The 12,325-nt window shown below is 40.4% G+C and overlaps 1 protein-coding gene across 25 annotated transcripts in view; it reads right to left on the bottom strand.

Annotated features, from left to right (window-relative positions):
* Window positions 1-12,325, bottom strand: part of LOC101135678 (olfactory receptor 1J2) — a 142,581-nt gene that overhangs the window by 89,367 nt on the left and 40,889 nt on the right. For 12 of the 25 annotated variants that reach the window (XM_063696759.1, XM_063696755.1, XM_063696756.1 and 9 more), the window contains 2 exons: window positions 9,573-9,609; window positions 1,536-4,845 (listed from right to left, as the gene is read on the bottom strand). The exons of 1 other annotated variant lie outside the window; for it this stretch is intronic. In XM_063696759.1, the coding sequence (XP_063552829.1) occupies window positions 3,891-4,832 (942 nt within the window). In that variant the 5' untranslated portion in view covers window positions 4,833-4,845; window positions 9,573-9,609 and the 3' untranslated portion in view covers window positions 1,536-3,890. Of the gene's footprint in view, window positions 1-1,535; window positions 4,846-9,572; window positions 9,610-12,325 lie in introns of those variants that run through there. 12 more of the 25 variants (XR_010130352.1, XR_010130355.1, XR_010130348.1 and 9 more) reach the window with 3 other exon arrangements.

The raw sequence follows: 12,325 nt of genomic DNA, 5'->3' as shown, positions 1-12,325 counted from the left end.
GGCCGGTGGTGATTGTTGCATCCCTGTCTTTAGGAACTGGGAATAAAAAATGACTCCAGAAGAGCACAGAGAAATGCTGAGCACCGGTGGTGATTGTTGCATCCCTGTCTTTAGGAACTGGGAATAAAAAATGACTCCAGAAGAGCACAGAGAAATGCTGAGCACCAGTGGTGATTGTTGCATCCCTGTCTTTAGGAACTGGGAATAAAAAATGACTCCAGAAGAGCACAGAGAAATGCTGAGCACCCGTATACACACACACACACACACACACACCTGCTCCTGGAGAAGGATACCCAGTCCTGATCTGAACTTTATGCTCAAGTCATTCCTGGGAGTATGGACTGGTTTCTCAGCTTCTTTCTAGGAGACCAAAGGACCAGAGCTAGCCTCCGAATTCTGTGGTCCTAAACCTCACTGACATCGGAGAAAGAAGTCATGAACCTGGAGCTTACTCTTCTCAATTTACAGGTTTCAGAAATGGAGAGGTAACAAGTCTATTCTACCCACCAGGGAGAGGACACAAGGGGACAGGGCACAAAGCTCACGGTTAGAGACTTGCATTAAATAAACATGCATTAATTGCTCAGTTTTCCTGCTACTCTCCCCAGGAGAGATGCCCTCGGGCAGTGGTCTCTAAACTTTGATGTTCATCAAAATCACCTGGGGAGCTTGTTAAAGATCAGGTCCCAGCTCCACCTGCGGAGATACTCATTCATGAGATCTGGGGCCAGAAAATTCTGAGGCAAGTGGCTCTAAGGGCAGACTGCAAGGAATCTCTGTCCTTAGGAAGAGTGTCAGGCCCTGTGAATTTAAGTCCAAAAAGAGATGGGGAAAGACCTCCCCTGCCAGATTCTGGTTTCCCCTGGTTAGATGTTAGATTGAGATGTCTATAGGGATTTTTCTCTCAAATGAAAATTCTTTTTTGGTTTGCTGCTTATAAAACTAATTCCTCTTTATGATGGAAATACAAATAATATAAACATGAAAACAAAGGAGAAAGTCAAAGTATCTCATCCTTTCATGATTCATTTTTTATCCTTCTAAGAGGGCATTTTCACTATTCACAATAGCAAAGACATGGAATCAACTTAGGTGTTTATCAATGGTGCACTGGATAAAGAAAATGTAGTACACCATGGAATACTACGAAGGCATCAAAAAGAATGAAATCATGTCCTTTGCAGCAACATGGATGTAACTGGAGGCCATTATCCTAAGCAAATTAACACAGAAACAGAAAACCAAATACTGCATGTTCTCACTTATAAGTGGGAGCTAAACATTAGGTACACGTGGACATAAAGATGAGAGCAATAGACACTGAAGACTACTAGAGAAAGGTTGAAAAACCAGCTATTGGGTACTACGCTCACTGTCTGGGTGATGATATATCATTTGTAGCCCAAACCTCAGCATCATGCAATATACCCATGTAACAAACCTGGACATGCACCCCACGAATGTCAAACAAAAGTTGAAATTAAAAAATAATAATAAAATGAAAAATAAAATGACTTATTCATAAACATGTCTGTGTACATAATGGGATTTATTTTATAGTACTTTATAGCTTTCATTTTCTGTGATAATTTACTGTCACCATGTTTGCATTTCTACGTCTATGCACATCTATACATACATATCTACTTAAGGTGTTTTATTTTATTCACTGTGAAATTTTATTAAAGACTATGAAATGCCTTAAAATCATCTCTTTTGTGAGCTGTCGGATCAAGGCTACTTTAATATCTTCAAAAGCATCATCTTTAATGTGCTGCATTGTCTTAATTCCTTAGTGTCTGCGGCTTGCCCTTTTGAAAAGAGGAGACACAACTGTGAAAATGCTCGTGAATCATAAGTGGGAGTTGAATGATGAGAGCACATGGACCCAGGGAGGGGAACATCACACACCAGGGCCTGTCGGGGGGTGGGGAGCAAGGGGAGGGACAGCATTAGGACAAATATCTAATACATGCGGGGCTTAAAACCAAATGACCGGTTGATACATGCAGCAAACCACCATGGTACATGTATACCTATGTAACAAACCTGCACATTCAGCACATGTATCCCAGAACTTAAAGTAAAATTTAAAAAAAATGCTTGTGAAAATACATGAACAACGGAAGTTCAGGTTGAACTCTGTGGAAACACAGGCAACAATGCCAGATTGTTTTCACCCACCCAAAGCCTAGGTGAAAGGTTATGGAATGAAATTAGCTGAATAACAGGGAAGTTGCTACTGCAATATTCCACACATAGATCAAATATCAAACTCCTTCAAAATGCACAAGTATTTCTATCCTCCCATCTCAGACTCCAGTTTAAGCCATCACCAATGCCATCCCAGTTACTGCTTACGTAGTAATTAGCCTTATCTTTATGTATAAAATTGAGTAAACATATTGCATTTTGCATAGAGCCAATGTAACAACAAGAGCGGATAAAAAGACTGGGGTAAAAATAATAATAACATGGCTTGGATCCACAACAAATGCTATTTTATGGGATATGTCAAAAAACATGGCAAATGAAGTGAGCCATTTATAAATGAATGACACCATTTAACATAAAATTGTTCAATATTCTGCCAAGAACTTGTGTCCCTTTGTGGGGTTATAGTTTTTCTGAAATCATCTAGTGTTTTCTAACCAATATACAATTTAATGTGCATCGTGTGTGAAATAATTGTTTCAGTTAGTTCAGAAATATGAAAATATGTTGTTAGAGTTATTATAGATCACGTGAACCTGCCCCAATCTTTCAAGGAAAATCAGAGCATTTTGAGTGACATTAGAAAAGTTACATGGCACACTGAAATTCCACGAGGCTTAATGGAAACAAGAAGTCACAGATGGACACTGGATGTAGTTTTTTTCCAAACTTTGGCTTCATTTTCATTACATATATAGGTTGGTGTGCTGATACAAACCATGATATGGAGTAGCTGGGTATTTCTATATTATATACAAATGAGATAATTTAGAGACTGGGGAGAGGAATTTACCACAGCTAGAGTTAATCCAAAAATATCAACATGAATCACTGATTTCTCTATTACTGAAATAACTTAAGGTGTCTCTTGTTTCATCCCATCTACTACCAGAATTCAGATGAGGTGTTATAAATGTGTGTCCCACAACTTCCAAGATTTAGTAAACATTCTACAGCATTGTTTCACGTGGCAGCTTGTTAGGAATGCAAATTCTTAGACCTCACCCAAAATTCTACTAGATCATAATTTGTAGTGGTAGATCAAAGGAATCTGAGTTTTGACAATCTTTCCAGAAATTCTCATGTACCCTAACATTTGAGAAGTGTTACTTTTCATTCTTCATTTGGAAGACAGGACTATCCTTCATGAAAGACAGTCAGTGCTGAATCTGGAGTGGCACTTTTAGGAAAATGATGCTTTCCAAGAGTTAGCACTTGAATTTGGTTATATTTCCAAGGAGACTGGTATGAAGCACTACTTCACTAATGATACCACTCAGTCTACATTAGAGAGAATAGTAAAATAATACAGCTAATTCTTTCAATTCTATGTTGTGTTAAAGCCTGGGATTATAGGCCAAAAATATATATGTCTCCAAACATCTCCTCAAATAAGGGATAAGAAAACTGTATATTATTGCATTATTATGTCCCTTCTCCAAGTTGCAGAAATAAATAATAAAATTTGGCATTCACTGATCAAAAACTATAAAGAATAACATTGTTAATAAGAGAATGGAATTCTGGTCAACAAATATTTACCAATTACATTCAACATGTTAACATTTGTCTTAGGGCTTCAGGACATAAAATGTTTTGAGACATATTCAAATGGAAAATCAAATACATGAGATAAACCAAAATGAGATTCTAATTTTTTAAAAAGTCAGATGTCACCAAGAGAAAAATGTTGCTCTACTGAAGAGTTTCCCAAGGGCTTCTTTCATGTCCCTGTTCCTAAGGCTGTAGATAAAGGGGTTCAACGTGGGTGTGACCACCGTGTACATGAGAGCCACAATGACATCCTTGTCAATAGAACTGCTTACAGTCGGGAAAAGGTACTGGCCAAATATTGACCCATAATAGAGAGACACCACAGAGAGATGGGAGCCACATGTGGACAATGCTTTGTGGATCCCTTTGGTTGAAGGGACCCCCAGGATGGTGGCCCCAATGTAACCATATGATACCAGGATACACATGAATGGCAGGGTAATGACCACCACCCCTACTGTGAACATGACCAGCTCATTGAGGAAGATATCTGAGCAGGACAGCTTGAGCAGGGCAGCAAGGTCACAGAAGACATGGGGGATGGTGTTCGCAGCACAGAAAGACAGCTGGGTCAGGAGAACGGTGTGAGAGAGGGAGCTGGCACAAGACAGAATCCAAGATACAGCCACTAAGAAGACACAGAACTCTTCCCTCATGATGACAGTGTAGTGGAGAGGGTGACATATGGCAACATATCGGTCATATGCCATTGATGTAATAAGGAAGCTGTCCAGGTCAGTAAAAAATATAAAAAAATACATCTGAGAAATGCATTCCTCATAGAGGATCGATTTGTACTTAGTCCGCATGTCCATCAGCATCTTAGGGACAGTGACAGATGAAAAGGAGATGTCAGTGAGGGCCAAGTGGCTGAAGAAGAAGTACATGGGGGTGTGAAGGTGAGAGTCCAGCTGGATGAGCAGCATGATGAGCAGGTTCCCCAGCACCGTGGTCAGGTACATGCCCAGGAACAGGGTGAAGAACACAGCCTGCTGCTCTGGCCGGATGGGGAGGCCCAGGAGGAGGAACTCGGACACGCTGCTCTGGTTCTCAAGGCTCATACTCCTTTGCCCTCTGATGGAAATGAAGAATGCTTGAGAATATTAGAGGCTCTGAAATTATCATTTTTAGCAGTCATATTAAAAGATGTACGTTTTAACATAGACACAGGGAGAAGAACAACACACACTGGGGCCTATCGGGGGTCTGTGGGGAGGAAGAGCATCAGAAAAAATATATAATGCATTCTGGGCTTAACGCCTAGGCGATGGGATGATAGGTACAACAAACCACCATGGCACAGGTTTACCTATGTAACAAACCTGCACATCCTGCACATGTACCCCAGAACTTAAAAATACATATATATATATATATATATATATATGCTTTATTTCAGAAAGTGCAAAATTTAACCTGCTTCTCATATTTTTCCTAATATGTTATGTAAGAAAACTAGAAAAAAGCATTGAGGCAAATGTTACTGAGAGTCAGCATTTCTTGGTTCGATAACAAAACATAAATCTTGCACCTGTGGGACTGAGGACTAGGCTGTGGAGAAAGGTGTTTCAGCCAAGTTACTGCTCCCAAAAGTTAATGTGGCGAGTATTCCAAGCCATCAGTCATGGTACAGCAACCATTAGAAGATCTGACTTCACCAGCCATTGTTAAATTTCAGATGAGAGGTGGCCTTTTCAAATAAAAGTATGTCAAGAATAGTATTCCTAATTTAAGTTCTGGGGTACATGTGCAGGACATGCAGGTTTGTTACACAGGTAAATGTGTGCCACGGTGGTTTGCTGCATCTATCAATCCATCACCTAGGTATTAAGCCCCACATGCATTAGCTATTTATCCTGATGCTCTTCCTCCCGCACCCCCCGACAGGCCCCAGTGTGTGTTGTTCCCCTCCCTGTGTCCATGTGTTCTCATTAGAACAGTTATCATTATGCATACATTTTTATTTGTTTCAATTATGTAGAGGGTTCCTAAGAAATTAGGGATTGTATCAATTCATTTTCTCTACTTCAGTCTTGGAGATCTTTTTTTAAACTACCTTTCAACATGACTTCCCTGTCTAAAAATTCTCAAAGGATTCCCATTGACCTTTAAGATTAGAGTGTAACAACCTTAATATGGCTTAAAGGCCCTGCAAAACCTGCATCTCTCCTACATTTCCCATTTCTTTCCTGCCCTCCCTTTCCCCTCACCCTTGCCAACCTCTCTGTTCCAATCTTGTGGGAAGGCACATTTCCATTTAACGTCATTTAGACTTCTTCCCCTTGGTGGTTGTGGATTTCTTGTGATTCCCTGGCATGTTGAGAAAGTAAAGACCAGACTGGCTATGAGAAAATATTTTAGGGAAATTTATTTATGCTTTATTGTTTACTGTCAACACAAAGCAGTTTAAGTGACATTATCTTAAATTATATTCAAAGTATGCATTTTCTAGTTCTTTTCCAATCCAGTCTCCCTTTCCTCCCTAGGCAATAACACTCATCCCATAACAAACTGTGAAGGTTATTATCAAAAGATGGCAAAAGAAGTGAGATTTTAAGTGTACTCCAAGTTTTCAGCTCCCTCTTGGGTACTCCTGTCATCTTAAAACACAACAACTGCTAGTCAGCTGTGGTAAGCAGAATAAGAACCCCCAAAGATGTCCACATCCTAATCTCCAGAACCTATAAATCTGCTGTGGTGCATTCCAAGGCGGGATTAAGGTTGTAGATGGAATTAAGGTTGCTAATCAGCTGACTTTAAAATGGGGAGCTTATCCTGGATTATCTGGGTTGGCCCAATGTGATAATGAGTCCCTTAAATGTGGAAGAAGACACAGAAGAGTCAGAATCAGAGACGTATTCGAAGATGTTACGTTGTTGGCTCAGAGGATGAAGGAAGGGGCCATGAGATAAGGAATGCAAGTGGACTCTACAAGCTAGAAAAAAGCAAGAAAACAAGATTATGCTCTAGAACCTCTCGAAGAAATGCCAACCTCTTCAGTTTTAACCCAGTGATACCCATTTTAGACTTCTGACCTCCAGAACTGTGATATAATAACATTTGTGAGGTTTTTCTAAAGCACTAAGCTTGTGGTAATTTGTTAAAGCAGTAATAGAAAACTGATACATCAGCATTGGAAAGACTTCAGGTATATCCAAATATTCTGATTATCTAGGGACCAGAATGCAACAAAATCCATGTGTCCTTCCCCAACTTCCATCTTGCATCCAGCAAAACAAAGCAATCACTCAGCAGAGCTAATCCTTACCTAACCAGTAGGGAAATAAGGCTGCTATCTCATTGGAAGCATTTGTCACTAATCATAAATGAGACTCTATGCCATCCCTCTCCTACAAATTTCAATATTCCTTTAATAAGGAATATTCCTTTAATAAAATTTCCTTTAATAAGAAAAGGCAGAGAGTTAGAGAGGGCTCTTATCCATCCAATGAGCTTCTGGCCTAGAGCAAAAATTCAGCAGAAGACAAGTCGGTGGCAGGTTTCAAATCTTTCAGTTTTTAAATCTAGCTATATAGACCTCATCCTAACTCCCTAAAGACATCCCCACCCTAACATATATATTGAGGTCAGTAAACACAGTGTTCAAAGTGTGCTAGGCTCAAGCATCTTCCTTTTCCTAATCTTCTCCTTCTCCTCCTCCTCCTCCTTCTCCTACTTCTTCTTCTTCTTCCCCTTCTCCTTCTTCTCCTTCTCCTCTCTCTCTCTCCCCCCCCTCCCCCCCTCACTCTCCCTCCCTCCCTCTCTGTCCTCTACCCCCACTTTGAAGGCAATGTGAGACTAGAGAGAAAGCCACAGATTTTGGAATAAGATAGGCTTGGTCATCATAAAACTTTGATTGTGGCATTTTTGTCCATAGCAGGTCTCTTAACTCTTGCGAATCTCAGAAAGATGAAGATCTTTAAACAGGATGCAATTATACCCCATAAGGTTATTGGAAGATGAAGTGAGATGACATATTTGAAACCCCTAGTACATTTGCTTGCATAGTGCTCAGCAAATATTGGTTTCCCTCCTGCCACAATTAAAGACAAAATGCAAATCTACCCAGAGAGGAGCCAGAGGAATTTACGTCCTTTTACACGCAGGAGAAAATTATTCATATCAATTCCTTTGCTGGACTCTGGGTGTGGATTCCTTAGATAAAGTTGTGGAATTGAGTATACAAACTGCTGGCACCAAGAGCACAAACATAGAACACATATGAGCACAGGGGGAAAATGATCATTCTACTGCTGGAGTTCTCATTCAGACAAGTGAGAAATAGGCACTACTTACCAGGGAGGGAAGACAAAAGGGAAATTCAGGAGAGAGGCTTGTTCTCCACATAAGTAGCTTATATTCTGATGCCTAGCAGCTGAATGCAATGCCTTGGTGTAGACTGTATTTGGGGATAAGCTGGATAATTTATAAGGCAGCCAAGTGCCAGTCCCTCAGCAGCCTACCAAGACTCAAAGCCAATGGCAAGAGGATAACTGAGTGTTCAGCAAGATATAAAGAGATGACTTTGTTTACCCTAATCCCAGCCTCCTAAGTATTTTCCCCTTTAATGACCCTTTTTAACTCCATTCTTCTTTTCATCTTCAGGTGCCCTCTGATTGCTTCAAAGGTCATGACTTATCTGACAGTTCTGACACAAGCAAACATCAGGAACTAAACAAGTGACTCCTTTGGAGAGACGTTTGTCCTTATAAGGCACATGCATTCATTCAACAACCAGACCCTTGAAACCTACCACAGATAAGGCACCATATTTGTGTTGTCCTGAGTAAACAGAGAGGAATATGCTTGTCATCAAAGAAAAATTATCCCAAATGTTGGCAGTTGAATAATTTTTATAGCCAATGAAGGACACATTTTGAAAGTGTAGGAGGCCTTCCCAAAATTCCTGATTTAAACACCAAAACGACTTTGGAATGCTTGGATTCTGTGCTGTTCAGATCTGGTTTTCTATGTCAGGATCCAAGGCAGAAAAATATTCCTCCAGTATGTCAGTCTCTCTCTTCGTTCATCTTTTTCTCCTTTTGCCCCTTTCTCTCATCCTGTCTGTGTCTGCCACTCAATATCTCTGTTCCTTCCTTCTCTCTCTTCCTCTGTCTCTCTGTGTGTGTCTTTTTACACTCTATCTCTTCTCCCCATGCCAACTGCTGCCTTCTGTTTCTTCCTCGTCTATATGCACTTATAAACTCATCTATTGCTGAGAGGGAAAAAATACCCATTCCATCTCCAGTGCTTACCTTCCCTGCATTTATGATCCAATGTTTGCTGGATAAGGGTTCCTAAAGTTCTCATTATGGGATCTAAAAACCAGCTTCCAAGATCCTAGACATTTCTCAGACATCAAGAATAAAAGCTACAAGTGCAAACTCATTCCTGTTTACAGCCCCAGAGCTGTGAATCGAAGAGCTTAACTAACTAAGGAGAAAACTCTAGGGAGTAGGAGATTGAACTGGTAATCTCCAGTTAAAGATATCCATAAAACATGGATTAATTGTCCAATTTTCCCGTTGATTCCACTGGGAAAGGTATTCTGTGGGAGGATATTTGTCCTGGGAACGTTAGAGGGTGAGTACACAAAGAAAATATCTCAAAGTACCCTCAGTCTCTCTTCTGTTCTACCCTCTGTTTTTCTAGCCTTAATCACACTTTGGATAAATCCTAGGGAGGTTAAAAAAAATACCGACTCCAATCATGTTTAAATAGAAACCCATATGACTGCTGGGCTCTGAGAATTTAGGTAGAACCATATCCCACTCCAAGGGATCTTACTGAGTCCTACTCACCAGGTAGCCCAAAGGAAGTGACTTGTGTTTCTTCTCTCTGGTGAACACGAGGAAATACAGAAGGAGAAAGAGGCAGAGATCATCATCTTTTTTGAGGTTTTATTGTTTCATTGACAAACTTAGGTATGGTTATATCAAATAAAAATAGTTTTCAAGGAAGAAATGAAAAAAGGAGAGAAGGAAGAGAAGGGAAAGAAAACTAAATGAACAAAAACAAAAGAAAACAAACTTTGCAAATAGAAAAAAAAACAAGTTGACACACAAAATCTAGAAAAAATGACTCAAAATTGAAAAGCTTCAGGTTCTCTGAAATTGATCTTTTGAGGAAAATGGTCATTTATCATGCCAATCGTGATTCTTAGGGGTGAGAGATATAGGGATATAGGACAAATAAAGAAGTATTTATAGCTTGAGATAATAATGTTTGAAGATTTATTTTGGCCTCTTTCATACCTAGGTCTAAGACATCATAGACAAAGCAAAGTTTATGCTATGGTTTGAATGTGTGTCCCCTTCAAAACTCATGTTAAAACTTAATCCCCAATGTGTCAGTGTCGAGAGGTGGGCCCTTTAAGAGGTGATTGGGTCTTGAGGGCTCTGCCCTTATGAATGGATTTATCCATTCACAGATTAATGGATTAATTGATTAATAGGTTATCATGACAGCGAGACTGGTAGCTTTGTAAGAAGAGAAAGAGAAACCTGAGCTAACATACTCAGTCCCCTTATTATGTGATGCCCTGAACTGCCTCAAGACTCTGCAGAGTCCTCACCAGCAAGAAGGTCCTCACAAGATGCAGCCTCTTGACCTTCGACTTAGTCTCCAGAATTGCAAGAAATAAATTCTTTTTCTTTATAAATTACTTAGTCTCAGGTATTCAGTTATAACAACAGATAACAGACTGAGAGAGCTTATATGTGGGCAGCTTCTTTCTAGGTGTGATGACCCTGTATTTACTACCACAACTTTATATAACTTGGAGCAGAAGGACTTGGAGACTCTGTCAACTCAGTATCATTGAAGTCCAACAGCATTCTAGGGAAAACCCAGGGAAGACGGTTAAAAGAATATTGGCCAGTAGCAGCTTAGCAAACTCAAAGTGGGCTGTAAGATAGTTTAGCTATAGGAACTGGATGCTCTGGGAAGGACACGCCAGACACTTGGTGCACTGGGAAGGGCAACTCCATTGTATGGCAAGTGGGCAGATTGAATAGACACAGTCAGATACAGGATGCAGGGAGCTCAGATGCCAGATACAGGAAGCTACGAAAGCAAGCAGTATAGACAGGGTAGACTGTAAAGCAAAGACAAAGGTACCTGTGGTGGGTTTAGACAGATTGAAATACAATAGATCAGATGGAGACACCTTGGACTAAAGTCTGACACATTACAGACAGAGAAATGACATGTATGTGGTCACAAGGGGACTTAAAGTAGGACTGCTGAAAAACATGATTCTCACTGGAAAGCAAAGGACAAGTTATTACATCTCACACCTCTTACCACTAAGAAAAAAGCACAGCATTTGGTAGTCCTCTTCATATTTTGAAGACAGCACACATCACATTTACAATACTCCTCTGACCAATTTATCAAATGACTAGATAAACTTCCAGCTTTAAGTAAGCTCTAGAAGAAGATAAGATTCTGCAGCTGGTTCAGACAGTGGTACAAGGGACCACTAATTGGATCCCTGAATCCAATTGGATCATCTGAATCTAATTGGATCATCTGAATGGGCAGAACTCATGGTGGTAGAGGTATCCACGGTAGATAGTGGCATTATATGGAGCCTCTGGTAAACTCCAATAGAAGAGTTGCAAAGCAGTGTTTCTGGAGCCAGGAACTGCTACGGAGCTACTGGGCTTTAGCAGAGCAGAGTGCCTAACCATGGGACATCCAGTGACAGAACCTGAGAATTGTCAGGCACAAAAAGTTGTAAGGTCAGATAGACACAGCAGCAAATTTGGCATGGGGCCTTAGTAGGTCTGGACAGCAAAAGTAAACTTCAGAAACAGGTAGCCTGGACCCCCAGATCATCTAACTACATTGTATTGAAGTCTGTCCCTCAGCCCTTACCTATGGCCTCATGAGGATTTCCATACAACTAATTGAAAAAGAGAAAAAAAGTCCTGGGCTTGGTTCATAGACGGACTGGCCATATATGTTTGTGGGAGCTAAAAATTGACTTCTCTTCCAGTTCAGACCTGATCAGGGTGGCTCTAAACAACTGTGATCAAGGGAAATACTCCCTGCTCAAAAAGTTATTGTGCAGTATACCTGGTCATATCTTGTGTAAATGGCCTGAGGTAAAGATATGCATGGATTCTTTGGTGTTGGTGAATGACTTAGTTGTTTGTCAGGGGCCTGGAGGGAGTAAGAGTGGAAGTTCAGAGATAGAGTATTTTTGAAAAATAAAGTGGATGAACCTATGAGACTGGACACAAAGTACATGGGTTTTTATATCTTATGTCAATGCCTACCAGAAAGCATCCACTTCAGAGAAGACACTGAACAAAAAGATTAATAATATTATTTATCCAGTGGTGGTTAACCACATTCTGTCCTTCACCAATGTGGTGTACAATGGATCCATCAGTAAAGTTCCTGTGGCCGTGGAGGTAGAGGCTATGCATGAGTCCAACAGCATGGACTTCCTCTCACCATGGATGAACTAGCTGCTGCCACTGCTGAATGTTTAACCTAATAGCAGCTCAGACAGATGCTGAGCCCTCAATATGTTGTTATCCTT

This window comes from Gorilla gorilla, chromosome 13, assembly GCF_029281585.2.
Source record: "Gorilla gorilla gorilla isolate KB3781 chromosome 13, NHGRI_mGorGor1-v2.1_pri, whole genome shotgun sequence".
In the NCBI taxonomy this organism is placed as follows: Eukaryota; Metazoa; Chordata; class Mammalia; order Primates; family Hominidae; genus Gorilla; species Gorilla gorilla.
Note: the sequence above shows the minus strand (reverse complement) of the source record. Positions and strands in the feature narration are given on the sequence as shown.